The 15,298-nt window shown below is 44.1% G+C and overlaps 1 protein-coding gene and 1 non-coding gene across 2 annotated transcripts in view; one reads left to right on the top strand and one right to left on the bottom strand.

Moving 5' to 3' along the window:
- Positions 1-15,298, bottom strand: part of SCRN1 (secernin 1) — a 53,702-nt gene that overhangs the window by 31,175 nt on the left and 7,229 nt on the right. The window contains exon 2 of the mRNA XM_053926903.2: positions 1,589-1,748. Within this exon, the coding sequence (XP_053782878.1) occupies positions 1,589-1,747 (159 nt within the window). The 5' untranslated portion in view covers position 1,748. The remainder of the gene's footprint in view (positions 1-1,588; positions 1,749-15,298) is intronic.
- Positions 14,044-14,146, top strand: LOC112307038 (U6 spliceosomal RNA). Its single transcript, XR_002975007.2, has one exon. It is a non-coding gene; the product is annotated as a U6 spliceosomal RNA (small nuclear RNA).

The raw sequence follows: 15,298 nt of genomic DNA, 5'->3' as shown, positions 1-15,298 counted from the left end.
AATTGATATATACTTTTTAACTTGATAGGGCTATGTAATTCTCAGTCCCAAAGCCAGAGTCTTACTTAACAGGGAAGCATTAGAGGCTGCCCTACTCAGCTCAGGCACAAAGGCAAAGATGCCCACCATCTCCACCACTATTAACATTGAACCCAAGCTATTGGCCAATCAGACAAGAAAATAACGGGAGATTCAAGAGAGAACAATCAAACCATATCTATTTTTCAGGTGTTATAACAATATACCTGGAAAACCCAAAAGAATTGATAACAAGAGCTGACATAACCAATGAAAGAATTTTAATAAGAGAGCAAAATGTAAAATTAACAAAATAACTACCATAAAAGTTTGACAACATACTCTGGGAATAGGAAAAGCGAGGGTTGTCTGTCACACCTGCTGGCAGGAATGCAAAGTGGTAGACCACCTACGGAAGGAAGTTTGATAATATCTAACAAGAGTACACACCTATTTACCCCAAGACCCAGCAATCACATTTTTAGGCACTGATCCCAAAGAACTACCAACAAAAACTGTTTTATTTAAGCACTCAAAATAGAAACTGATGGATAATTTTTTAACAATAAAAATATGTAAACCAAGACCAGACGCTGTGACAGATAAAGTTTTAGCACTGTTTGTAAATAGCAAAACACGGGAAAGCAACCCACATTTCCAGGAATATGGGACGGATTAAACTATGATACAACCAGAGAATGGAACACCATGCAGCTCTAAATGAGGAACGGAGACATCTCTGTATACCACGGGGAGTGATCTCCAAGATCGGGTTTCAGTTGATGAAAGAGAAGTGAAGGGAAGTGTACGCACAGGACAGGCGACCATTCATCCGAGAAAGGAGGAAAGGGCCTGGGTGGACACGCACAGCGTGTGTGTGTGTGTGTGTGTGTGTGTGTGTGTGTGTGTGTGTGGTTCGTGACTTACACAGGTCACTTTTTAACGAAAGAATCAACCCGAAAACTTTCCAAGCATGGTTACCAATGGGAGAAAAAGGAAATGGAGCGAAGGAGAAAAACAGAAGCTAGACTTCCAGGAACCTACAGGCATCCCTCCTTTTATTGTGCTGTGCTTCCCTGTGCTGCACACCTGTTGCTGTTTTTTGTTTGCGTTTTCAGTGGCAGTTGGCACACAATAGTATTTAGTTTCGGGTGTACAACACAGTGATTACATATTTATATAACTTTCAAACAGATCACCCCCGATCAACCTAGCACTCAACACATGTTCCGTTTTTCACAAAATGAAGGCCAGATACTCCACCAGCAAAAGACATCGGCTTGATTGTGCTGGTTTGAAACCAAACCTACAATGTGTCCAAAGTATCTGGCCTTCGTAACCATGTAAATATTTTACTTAATTACAAAATAAGGTCCATAGCAGCAAACACAGACTTCCCCGTATGACCCTGTTGTGAAGGTTATAAACTAACCTAATGGAAAGGGGAATCAACAGAGCTGGTGTGACAGCTCGGACCAGCGAGCAGCTCCCAGGGAAGATGTGAAGACGGCCGGGCCAGGCAAGCGGAAGAGAATGCGTGCTCGCCAAGGGACTGCAGCACATCACTTACCTCCACCTTGCTCCCCGGTTCGTGATGGGCAGCCGGGAAATACACAACCTCTTGCACTTCATCCCGGGGCCGAGCCGAATTTTTCCCAAACACCACCAGACCGTCCTTAGCACGTGGTGGGAAGGCCACCAAACAGCAGCTTGGAGGGGCTCCAGCCATGCTGAAAAGAGAGTGGAGGTCAGAGTCAGCGGGGAAGCGGGTCTAACGTGGAACATTCCAACCATGAGTTCTTGGAGCATATTTCATCAGGCGAAATGGTCTCAGTATTGAACTGTGTGCGGCTAGCTCATCAGGAGAGCCCAGCTGGCAAACGAAGGCGGGGTGCCTGGAGTAGAATTACAAAGCCACGGAGACCAGATAATGTTTAGGATTCCGTGGGATTAAACGAGCTCAGTCGGCAAGAGATGGCAGTGCCAGCCAAAAGTGCAGTGACGTCGGAGACAGGAAAGTAGGTTATTGTTCCAGGCAGAAAGCACACGCTCGCCGCAGTCTGTCACAGCAACAAAGAAAGAAATCCATACACCTTGTAACAGTGCCCACAGGGGTGCCTCAGATCTAGGGGTGCATGGCTGCCACATAATAGGTTTTGGAGTGATAGTGGAAATGGGTCTAAACTTAGGCTGAAAGAGACTCTGCTTTGTACATACTTTTACTCCACCTCCATGGCACAACACGCCAGCATGCCCTGGTTTCCCTCCCAGCCCTCCAGCTGGCTGGTTTTCTTCTACCTTCTCATTGAGCATCCTCACTGCTTGATCCTTCTTACCCCCTTTAATGCGCTCTTCTCTCTGGGGAAGCTCCTCCCTGCTCAAAGCTACCCTTGCCACTTGTGTGCCAGTGGCCCACGTATTTAATTGCAGCTCAGTTATCTCCCTGAGCTCCCAAGCCAACTGCCTACGGGATACCCAGAACAGATTTCGTCATCTTCCCCAAGCTGGTCCCATTTCCAAGGTTCCCATCGCATGACCAGCCCAGGAGAACATCGAGAACTCAGGAACTATCTTACCATCTGCTTCTCTTATTAGCTAACATGCCACCAAGTATGTTCAGTCTCCTAAATCTCCATGGAAACTGTCCACTTCTCTCCACCTCCACGACCCTCCCTCCCCCGCCCCGCACCAGCACCCTTACCTCTAGCCTGGATCACTGCAGTGGCCTCCTAAGGGGTGGCTTCATACCAGCTATTTTTCCCCCTCCAGAACATTCTCCACATTGCAGCCAAAGTGATCTGTTTATCAGGAAGATTTTTTTTTCATGTCATTTCTACTTAAAATCCTTTACAGATTTCCCACAGGTCTTTGAAGAAAGTCCAACGTCTGATCAAGCTCAGGCCCCCTCCCCAGCCTCATTTCTGGCCGCGCGCCCCTCCACTCTCTCATCTCTGGTACACAGGCCTTTCTCCTGTTCCTCCAGCTCACCCAGGGCCTTTGTACAGGCTGTACCTTCTTCTTGAACTCTCCTGTCCCTGCTCCCTGCACCAAAACCATCTGCCTTGTTAACTACTGCTCCTTCACACACTTGCTCAAATGCCATGCTAATTTATGATGCCAGATGATACAATCAAATCTGAAATATTGAGTAACTATTTTATTACCAACAATCAATACTTAGCCTTCCCCCTGCCCCCACCCCAGCCCACACCAAAGCCTAGGCAGTATGAAGGCAAGGACCGCGTGTCCTTTCGCACACACTGCTGTACACCCAGCTCTACACAACGTCTTCTGCAGGGTAGATTTTCAGTAAATAATGAACATTCAGTTCTCCTTTGTTAATAGTCTGACAAACTGAAGCTAACTCTACAACTCTCTCTCACCACCATGCCGCTGCACCTGCTAGATGAATGCCCTTCTTAGTTTTTGTGCATATCTGTCAAAATCTGATTCAAAATCCCTTTCTTTCAAAAAACCGTCTACAAAAAACTTGGTCATTTTCTCAGCATCCATAAGCACGACTGTATCCAGTGCATTGCAGGATAATGTGCATTTGCTGCTTGTAAATGTACTGCTTCCTCTCCAGATAAAGCTCCCTGAGGAAAGGAGCCCAGCTACCCAACTACAGTTGCTCTTTCCCCAACCCCCTGTGTTATAGGCACTCAACAAACCTTCTCTACTGAGCCAGCTATCATATCTGTGTCATTAGTTACCCAAGTTACATGTATTTTATTTTACAAATCCAAAATGTAAGTGAGAAATAAAGCAACGTGCTCAGAAAAGCAACTGGGATTCAGAACTCAGCTCCACTACCTAAACAAAACTGTGTGACCCTGAGCAAGTCACCTTACCTCTCTGAGCCTAGGTTTTCTCTTCTGCAGAAGTTCTGCCCCACAGGTTTACCATGGTATCGAAAGACATGATGCTGGAGAACATAGTTTGCAAACTGTTGAGGTTACATGAGTGTAAGATATTTTCTTTGGGTTTTGATTGTTCAAATCAAGCAGCATCTCCACATTTCTGTTCAGCAAGCCAACCAAAACCAACTCGCCTCACTCATAACTGGAGCTTATCAAATTGCAAAGTCAGCAACATTCTATGTTTAGAAACGTCTTTATGAGGGACCATGTTGCTTTGTCTCCATCCAGGTTACTTCAAGGCACCCGCCTTGCACGCCAGGGCTGTGGGCGTTCTTCCCTGCACTGTACACGGTAACTCTGCAAACAATGCCCTCCCGGCTCAGAGAACTGGCCCCTCGCCCCTTCGTGAGAAAGAAAAGGCAGGAAGACAGAGAGACTCCAGTTCTTTCTCCCCTTAACGTCTCCCATTTTCACAAAAACTGCATTATCTTCAGACTTCAGGGGTAGAGAGAACGAAACAAAGACCCTGTATGTGTAAGGAAGACCCACAATGATGATGAGATAAAATGCCTTTACAGAGGGCTCCTAGAACCCTGGGGTGGAAGGAATTACTGGCTGAGCCAGACAAAGTGAAACAGACCGCAAAGAAGACACCAGGAGAAAGGACACATTCACCTGGGCCTGCATGCCTCTCCTATGTAATATCACTTCCCTTCCTCCCTGTTGTTGGGCCGTTTCAAAAGTACTGCTCATCTATGCCTCAAAAGTATGCCTCACCTATGAGAAAACCTTACTCTATTTGATCCTTAAGAATAGAAGGAATCTACTGGTCTTACAGTTATGAGATGTATCGATAGGAAATAAATAAAACCCACAGGGATTTCAACAAGCACCCCCTCTTCAGCCAGGACATCTGCGTGGTCAGCTTGACCAAGTCACCTGGGTCACTTGACCACAAGGACATAGGCAACAGAAGCCCAGGGGTATATGGGCCAGGGAGGCTGCTTTTCCATGGAGTTTTGTGAATAGTTGGGAATGCCCGAAGGGAGCTGAATCTTAAGTTGTTGCTGGTTGTTTGTTTTTTTTAATGTGAGATGAACCAGCAAGCTGTGGGTCAGAACCAGCAGTTAATGAGCCAAGGCTAACTGCCCATTTATTTTCCCTGGATCACCATTCCACACTGAAGCTGCAGCGATGGCTTCACTGGATCCTTTCCTACTCTCTAGACCAGGGCTGCGCAAAAGGGCTTCCTGCAACGATAGGGACGTTTCACCTCCACCGTCCCATATGGTGGCCACTAGACCCATGTGGCTATTGAAGTGTAGTTAGTGTGATTAAAAAATGAACTTTTAATTTTATCACAAACTTTAATTAGTTTCAACGTAAATAGTCATACATGGGTAGTAGGAAGTCTCCGCATTATAACTTCCCAATAAACTGAGAAATGAAGATTTTCATACCGTGGCTTCCCATGATGCCACAAGTACTTACCCGTGAAATCCCCCGCTTAGTCTAATGACAAAATGTGCTGTCATCCATATAAAATGAGCTAGCAAAGAGGAAGCAGGACACTTCCAGAGAATGAAGAAAATAAATATTGCAAAGCAGCTACTCAACTCACTAAGGTGATCAGAGCCCTGGAGGCCAAGTCCATTTCCTTTGTGTAAACCTCATATTCCCAGCTCCGAGTACACGGTAAAGTTGTCCTTATTGCTTCCCAGAAAACCTGTGGGCACTTTTCAGGTCAATTCTTCCCTTTATCTCTGCCCTAAATGAACTTTTGATCCCTTCACTTCTCTTCAAACCTCTGACCACCTCCCCTACACTGGTATCTCAGTTCCTGTTCCACAAAGGACAGATGGCTGGGGAGGAAGACTGTTTCAGAGAGATAATATGCAGGTTTGAAGGCCCTGTGGCTGAGGAAAGGGGAAGGAGTCAATAAGTTAAAAAAAAAAAACAAAAAACAGTGAGGCTGAGGCTGGAGAGAATGAGGGACGAGCCTGGAGAGGCAGAGAGGCTGGTCCACCTTGGGTCACGGCAAGGATTTTAGTGTCTATCCCGTGATAAACACAAGCCACTGAAGGCCTTTAGGCCAGGTTTTAGGTCGGAAGCGGAGCCATTGCATACAAACAACTTTTCAAAGAAGTTGGCTGCGATAAGGAGGAGACAGTTCCTTGGATGGAGATAAAAAAATTGATAAGGAATCCCATTTCTATGTTTCTACCCTAACAAAATGGTCAGGAATATGGACAAGATTTGTGCATAAAACTATTCATTACAGAGGTATTAATACAGATAAAAACTGACTAAAAGTTAATTGCTCAGCATCAGAGAAATGGCTAAAATTTATGCTATTTTACATTACATGGTGAATTACTATAAAACCATTAAAAATATGTTTGTGAAGAGGTTTTAATTGTGCAGGAGAAATGGTTTGGAAAGAAGGCCCAAAATAAATTATCTTACTTTGGAAAAATATGCATGGAAATAGACTAGAAGGAAACATGCCCCAAATATTAACAATGGTCCTCTGACCATTGACTTCTATGCGTCTTTCTTCATATTGTTCTTTAATTTCCAGTTTTCCTACAAGTATTTGTACTTATATGACCACAAAAATCATTTCAAAAAAATAAACACAGAGGACATTACCAATTTTGGGATTTTATTTTTAAAGAAAAGATTGGCTCTACTTCATTGTCCTAACCCATCTCAAATTTCAGAACCGGCAAATTCTTATGGGAGTAATATTTACGATGAAATTTGTTTATTCGTCATTATTACAGCTATTCTCAGATGCTCTCTTTTACTTTTTTTTTTTATGGTGTGCCCAATTCAGGGAGTGACTGAAGGAGGAAGCAAATTTTCAGTACTATTATTCCCACAAATAGTGGGCAGGACTCCCACGATTGGCTCCTCAACAGGAAAAGAAAAACAAGGCCCCCAGGCAACCAGGTCCCTGCAGAGCCTCAGGTGAAACCCTTCTGAAAGTGATTCAAGGAAACTCAATTTTGTTCCTATTACTTATCAAAATAGTAGTTAACATACCAGGTACTCAAAGTAAAAAGTATATATGATATATATATATGATAGATTTATCATATAGTGTAGATCTATATAGTGTATAAACCATGCATTTTGAAATTTTTATTTACAGGATTTTTATAATCTGTTAAATTATGCATGCCTGACCCAAGAAACACTTGAAGTTTTTTCTCCTTTCCCCTTTAGAATGTACTACAGCATTATGAGATGCATATTCTCCTTCACACAGGAAAAATATAAACTAAAACTCACTTAACTCCCAATCACATGGTGCTAATGTAACAGGGTACAGCCAGGCAGTCCCCCAAAGAGGGATTTTTAATGGGGTCCAGAACTCATGGTATCCAGGAAATACTAAAAATTGGAATGTCCTCACCTCCATGAGTTTGAACTGGGGGTTGGGACACAAGGAGCAGGATCATTGAGAGTTGTTCTGCATAGCAACAGTTTTGCAAGTAACCTCAGGCAGGGTCATGTAACATATCTATAACTTTTAATGGATTTCATGGATATGTTAAGTAGCTGTGGCCATGCTTTGAGCCAGGGAGAGGAGAGTGACTTCAACCCATGATGTAACTGGGAGGCAACGCCTGGTTACAGCACCTGCATAAGAGCTTGCAGATGATTGGCTCCACGCCACAGGGCCACGCCTGTCCGGACTTACTATGGCAGCCCAGAAAAGCTGGGGAAATACAGGAATGCTGGCAGGTGTAGCCAATTGTGGGAGGAGTCGGAAGTGGGGCTGCAGAGGAAGATTGGCGCTGGGATTTAAACCCAGGCGTGGCAGCCATGCAAAGGAAAACTACGCAGCTTTGGCAAGGTTTGGGACCATGCGGCTTTGGGGCTCCCTTTGCCACGCAGCTTAGGTAGCCAGAAGGTAAGATGTAACAGCGATGCAGAGCTCTCTCTTAGCAGTTTGGAAGAATGCAGGAGAGACGCTGCAGGAAGGAAAGGGGTGAAAAGACTCTTGCTGGGGGGCCTTGAGGAGGTGCCACGTGGGTTTGGATTAAGAACTGGAGACCACAGCGGTGACACAGCTGATGGTGCTGGGAACCGAGGGAGGCCTGCCAGCTGAGCACGGATTACTGGGAAGAACCGGGGGCTACCTGAGCCACGGACTTCTATTTCTTTCCCTGAGATATGGTACCCTGGACCGGGCAGAGGTGGGAAGGAAGGACTGTGTGTGTTTGTGGGTATTTTAAGGGACTTTGGGATTTTAATGAAGACATTAAGTCATTACTCTTAAGTCTGTATAACTTTTAAATAAATAACTCCTTTCCTTTTCACCAATCTCTGACATTGAGAGCTATAATTCCCTGGTGTTGGACAAGGGGAACCCAGTACAGGGGGACCCCGGGAGAAGGGGGAAGTCCATTCAGTAATAGTATATCATTCCCCCCCTCCAAACACACAGGTCTGTTCAGTAAGTTTTTGGCGACTCTGGTGGGCCTGAGAATTGCCCATGGCAGACCAAACCCCTCAGGTGTGGGAGTGAGACTTCTGGATTTTCCCAGTCTCGGAGAATTTCTCTGTGCCCCTCCCAAGGGCGTTCGCCGCCTCATCACGCCCGGAAAGGTGAAAAGGAAACGGAACGGGGAAGGGAGCAGGGAAGTGAAATGGTTCAGTTGAAAACTTGTTTCTGAACACGGCTTTGGAATAATGGAGTTGTGGATAATTGTTTGGTTAGTATGCTGCTCCCGGGTTGCCCCTGGCTGCTCACTTACAGTTTTGGTGAGCCTAGGTGGCACTAAGGGAACCTGTACTCAGGTTTGGGGAGGAAGAGAACCCAGCTCTCTTCAGAAACAGACTAGTAGAAGCCTTCCGAAAATATACAAGCTTGGATCCATCCTCCCTAGAAGGTTGAATCTTGATAGGACAGCATTTTTATAAGTCAATCTGCCCCTGATATTCGCAGGAAGCTTCAGAAATTACAAATGGGCCCACAGACCGCCCCCCCCCCGGACCAACTCATGGATACATGACAGAGACCCCGTTCTAAGACCGGTTGTTACCGCTTTCTGGAAAAGCGCTGAATCACGGTGACTCATGAATGCACCTGCGCAGAAGATGCTTCCTGACCCCTGCTTCATTATAACAGCATTATAACAAGTTAACATTGTGCAACCCCCTTCTCCGGTGGCCAGTCAAGGAAAATCATGGAAGACCACATGCGCAGTAGCTTTAAAGTAATACAACTACTTGTACACGCACAATAAAAGCCCATTAAAACTAGCCAGGAAATATCCACCCTTTAAGAATAGAGTCCCTCCAGCCCCTGAGGTCAATCTGGGCTCAGAGTTGGCCTGCTCCCATGTTCTGTGGCGTGTACTGTCACTTAATAAATCTGCACTCTCTCTTTCTGCTATAAACTCTGTGTTCGTTCAATTCTTTGTCCCAATCACCAAGAACCTGGTTACCTGGGCCCGCCTGTCACACAAATGCAGAAAAAAATTGGATAAAATTTTTTCCATCATTTATATTTGGCTTCAAGACAGCATAACCACTTGAGAATGAATTTTCAATTGTAACCGATTCTACTGAAGCCAGCATTAAAATCAGGGGACAGAGCTTACCCAGAAATAAAGCCATGACTGATGGCTTTAAAAAAACAAACAAACAAACAAAAAACTTGTTTGTTCTGAACAATTCAAGGAGCAATTCTGAAGCCATTAGCTGAGCCTGGGGACTCTAGGCCTGAAACTGTCCCAGGTGTGTCGAAAGCAGTGCTCTCCAAACTGGATGTTGTGGCCTTTTCCCAGGTTATAAAATCAATTGAGTGGATAAGGTTTTTATTTAGTGGATAAAATCAGCACGTTTTTTAAGGGAAGCACTTTTTAGAAAAAAAATATTTGCACTTCACATGGTAAGGATAAGTGTTGGTCCAAGAAGCTTTAAGTTCGGGTATACACGTAAGTGTGTGTATGTGCTGGGTTGAAATACATCTCTCTCTCACTGTGGGTTTCGAGCAAAATTCTTTAAAGGCAACAGGCTTATTCTACTGAATAAGGCTTCTTTGTGCTAAATACCCATTAGGATTCTTGCCAGGTTAGCAATAAACTAACAGTTCCAATTAATGAAACACTCCAATTTAACTCCCCTAGATGGTTAAACTAACAGCCATTTCCTATGAAGTATTCGTTAGGAATATTTTAAAGTACATTTATCTGTTCGTTACGCTAAATGGAATAAGCCAGTCACAAAAGTACAAACACTGTGTAATTTCACTTACATGAGGTTCCAAGCCTATCAGATTCATAGAGATAAGAAAGTAGAATAGTAGTTACCAGGGGCTGGGGGAGGGGACGCAGGGGAATGGAGAGGTGTTGAACGGAAGCAGAATTTCATTCTGCAAGATGAAAAATTTCTGGAGATCTGTTGCACAACAATGTGAATGTACTTAACTGTACACTTAGAAATGTTTAAGATGGTAAAATTTATGTTTACATGTATTTTACCACAATGTTTTAATTTTTAAAAAAATTAAGTAGCCACGTGTGGCCAGAGGCTACAGCATGAGGCAGCGCAGCTTTGTGCTCTCAGCTGTCAGCCGAGGCAAATACCCTCAAGCTCAGTCCCTAACCACCCTTGTCCTCCTTATCAAACTCCGGGCAGGATCCAGGACTTGCTCTTGGGAACTAGACATCAGAACACCAGAGTCCCTGGAGTTCACAGCACAGGAGCTGCATCTGCCAACATGTGTCCCCCAACCAGAGACGGGGCTGGGTGCAGGCTTGGGGGCTGGACCACTGCACCCCTGTAACCAGGAGACCGCTCACAGAATGTCTGGATGAGGAGGGCGGAAGCTGCCTGGGAGAAAAGGTCTTTGTCTTCAAGTTCAGTGAGCAGTCATTGAGGGGTGTGAATGTTCTGAGCCAGCAGGGGCTTTCTTTGCCTGCGGCCCACACTGCCCGCCCCCCTGCCTTTTATCTCCCCAAAGCTACGGAGTCCCTAATCAGTCGCCTTATCCCGTGAAAAGAAAGCCTTAAGTTTCCTCAGAGGGAGAGATGACTGTCTTTATCAGCTTTCGGCTTATTAACTGTCTTGCAAAAAACTGAGACAAATGCCTTTTACTGGCACAAGGTAATGAAACCCAATATCCGACTAGGCTTCCTCACTCCAAACTCCCAGCTTTACTGAGCAGACCGCCCGAGTTTAAATCCAATGTCTGGGAACTATCAGCTTCCAGACAAGGCAAAGAAGAAATTATGTTTTCTATTTTGTTTATTGATAAATTCGTTTTTAAAAGTATTGATATTCCCACCGCTGAACTGAAAACAGGACACATGATAGTCATTTATAAATTGGTTTTTCTCTTATATACCTGCTATTGGGATAGTAAGGAATAAATAAGGCATGTGGGGAAGGAGTTATCTAAGTAAAAATTGGGTTGTAAACACCAGCTGATGAGAGCACATAAATTAGCCTGGACTCATCAAGCTCTACCTGAAAAAAAGATTCTACCAAGTATTGCCATTGAAGGCTCCAGAGAGCAGAGCACAAAGCTTTAGCAGTCTGGTAGAAAGTGTTAGAAGCCAGTGTATTCCAGCTTCTAACAGTCAAGGCCCAGAGTTAGGAACTATCTAAGGAAGGAAAGGCTGCATTAAGCAAGTAAGCAGGCTTCGGAGTCAGCCTGGGTTTGGAGCTCAGCCCCATGTCACCTTTCTATAACGGGATGATGACAGGGTTGTGGTGAGGTTTCAAGCAGAGGAAACTTGCAAATGCTTGTCAAGTGCTCAGAATGCCATCCGAGACCCAGTGAAAGCTCGGGTGCACAAGGGTAAGAGGAGGTACGTGACGAAGGCTGTTCCTTTGTCAAGGTCTGATCTGTTCTGACTTCAGAAATTTGGCTTTTCCTTGCAATGTCAAAATGTTCTTCCTCTCATCTTTTGAAGATTTTCTTCACTGTCACTTGATGTCTTTTAAGAGCTGCGAAACGTTCCCTTTCTCTAACATTAAGCACAACGCCTGCCTCTGACGCTCACACCTGCCTCTGATGCTCACACCTGCCTCTGATGCTCACACCTGCGGGCCTCAGGGCCAACCATCAGCAGGCACTCTTCCTAGCAGCAGGGGATGGGACCCAGGTGGCAGGCTGCACCTTTGTTTGGTAGGGCCCAGAGCATTGGCATAGACAGTGTTTATTTTTTAAATCTGAATATAGCAGCTAACATTTTAAAATCTAGAGAGTTGCCATATAAGTACTGGCTTCTCTTGGAAACTCAAAAGGTCTGGTTCCCCCAGTACAGTGAGCCTTGGAGCAGGGTGGTGGCTCCTCCCACATTCTTCTCCACCACCCACAATGGCCAGTGACAGTGCCCCCTCTCACCACGCTCGGGCTATTGCCTTTCCCCCACCTTTTTCAATATCAGGTCAATTGCACTCATGTCCAGTGCCTACTTGGCCCCATGGGCATGGGGACAAGCAAATGACACACTTCAGAAACAAACAGGCCTTTGCTGATATCCTAACTCCGCCCATCAGCTGTGAGAAACAGACGGGTTATGAACTGTCCCTGAGCCAGTTTCTGCACGTGGAAATGGGACTGATCCCCCATCTGCCATGTTTATCACATGCAAAGCACCTAGTCCTATGGCTGTATACAGTAGGCAGTCAATAAATACGCACTTTCCTCTCTCCTCCTACTCACTGGTTATGGGTTTGCCACTTTTCCACCAGTCCCTACTGTGCTCCTTGGCCCTCTCACCAATGGCTGGCACCCAGCACATCACTCACGTTCCGAAGTGTAACTAAAATATGCTTCAAGAATCAAACTGGCGTGAGGAAGCCCCTAGATCTAGCCATCGGTTTCAGAGAATACAAATGATACCAGGGGGATGCAATCAGCAAAGTCCAGACTGTAAGAAACTCACTAGGACAAATATGATTTCTTCAACAACTACATCAAAACCTGCAAAGAAAAAGATTAAGAGACAAAGTTACTTAACAGATACATCAGCCAATTGCAATGAATGGAACTTATTTGGATGCTGATTTTTAAAAACTTTATAAGATAATTGGGGAAATGTGAACAGTAATTGGTTATTTGATGATAGTACGGAATTATTGTTAATTGCTGAGCTATAAGGATGCTGTGGTTATGTCAGGAAAAAAAGCCCATTATTTTTTTTACAGGTATTAAAATATTTCCATGGGAAATGATAAAATGAAAGTAACGCAGGGTAAGAAGAAAGGGTGGGAGCTCAGATGAGAAAAGATTGTGTACTAACAGCTGAAGCTGGGTGACAAGTACATAGTGGTTTTTACTGTACTTTTCTCTCTGCTTTGGGGTATGGTTGAAATTTCTATAATCAAAAACTTTTTTTAAATATTTATTTTTAGAGGGGAAAGGAGGGTGAAAGAGAGGGAGAGATACATTGATAATTGCCTCTTGCATACCCCCAACTGGGGCCCTGGCTGGCAACCCAGGCCTGTGCCCTGACTGAGAATCAAACCTGTGACCTTTTGGTTCACAGGCCGGGCTCAGTCCACTGAGCCACACCAGCCAGGGCTATAATCAATAACTTTTAAAAAGTAAAGCCCATGATAAGCTGTTTAAAATTCTTTCAATGTTAGAAACAGCACTGGACTTACCTAATACAGCACGTGTTTTCTTGTAGCTACTCCTTGTGAGTACCTTATTTGGGTCTCAGGTGCCCCTTTGAAGGAGGATTATTGGGGCAGGAGGGATAGGGAGGAACTTCAGTTTCACTTGTAACATTAGTGCCCAGGGGGGAGAAGTGAGTTCTTAGCCCAATAAACCCCATTATGGCATTCACTGGCCTCAAAGGGCATCCATATTCTACCATCTTGCCTCTCAATTTTATTTTCAAGAAAACGATTTCCTTTTGCAATACTCTCTGCCATCACAGTGAAGGTGGATGAACCCCGTCCCTGGTTAACTTGAGAGAGCAGGGTTTCCTCGTCCCTAGTGTGACAGATAGGGGAGAGCAGGAGGCTGCGTTCTTCTTGGTCTCCGGCTTTAAAACTGGGAAATCAGACAGCAGGATAATCAGGAAGGTTTGGATTGTTAGTTGTGATTTAAATGCTGTGCTTTTTTTACTACTTTAAAGATATAACGTTGTATCCAACTTTTTAAAAATACCTTTTAGAAACAAAAAGTGTGGTCACTTCAGCAGCGCATTTACTAAAATTGGAACTATACAGAAATTAGCATGGCCCTGCACAAGGATGACATGCAAATTCATGAAGCGTTCCGTAGTTTTGCAAAGGATTGTAAGAAATTACTGTGAACAACCATATGCCAAGAAATTGGACAACCTCAGCAAAATGGATAAATTTCTAGAAACATACAATCTTCTAAAACTGAATCAGGAAGAAGCAGAAAACCTGAATAGACTGATAACTAGCAAAACTGACGGAGTAATCAAAAAACTACCGACACACAAAAGCCCCGGACCAGATGGCTTCACGGGCAAATTTTACCAAGCATTCAAAGAATAACTAACACCTACCCTTCTCAAACTATTCCAAAAAATTCAAGAAGAGGGAAGACTCTCAAACTCTTTTTACAAGATCTGTATTATCTTTATCCCAAAACCAGGTAAAGGCACAACAAAGAAAGAAAATTACAGGCCAATACCTCTGATGAACATCGATGCCAAAGTCCTCAACAAAATACTAGCAAACCAGATCCAACAATACATTAAAAAGATTATATACCATGATCCAGTGGGATTTATTCCAGGCATGCAAGGATGGTATAATATTCACAAATCAATAAATGCGATGCATCCCATTAACAAAAGACAAAAAAACACATGATCATATCAACAGATGCAGAAAGAGCATTTGATAAAGTCCAGCGCCCATTTATGATAAAAACGCTCAGCAAAGTAGGAATAGAGAGAGCATATCTCAAAATAATAAAGACCATATATGAAAAACATACTGCCAACATCATACTCAATGGGCAAAAACTATAAACATTTCCCTTAAGATCAGGAACAAGACAGGGATGTCTGTTTTCACCTCTCTTACAAGGACCTGAACAGACACTTCTCCAAGGAGGACATACAGAGGGCCCAGAGACATGTGAAAAGATGTTCAACATCACTAGCCATCAGAGAGATGCAAAACACAACCACAATGAGATATCACCTCACACCTGTCAGAATGGCCATCATTAATATATCGACAAACAGTAAGTGCTGGTGAGAATGTGGAGAAAAGGCAACCCTAGTACACTGTTGATGGGAATGCAGACTGGTGCAGCCACTGTGGAAAACAGTATAGAATTTCCTCAAAAAATTAAAAATGGAACTGCCTTATGACCCAGCAATTCCACTGCTGGGAATATACCCTAAGAATCCTGAAACACCAGTCCAAAAGAACTTACGCATCCCTACCTATGTTCA

The sequence above is a fragment of the Desmodus rotundus genome, chromosome 6 (assembly GCF_022682495.2).
Source record: "Desmodus rotundus isolate HL8 chromosome 6, HLdesRot8A.1, whole genome shotgun sequence".
In the NCBI taxonomy this organism is placed as follows: domain Eukaryota; kingdom Metazoa; phylum Chordata; class Mammalia; order Chiroptera; family Phyllostomidae; genus Desmodus; species Desmodus rotundus.
Note: the sequence above shows the minus strand (reverse complement) of the source record. Positions and strands in the feature narration are given on the sequence as shown.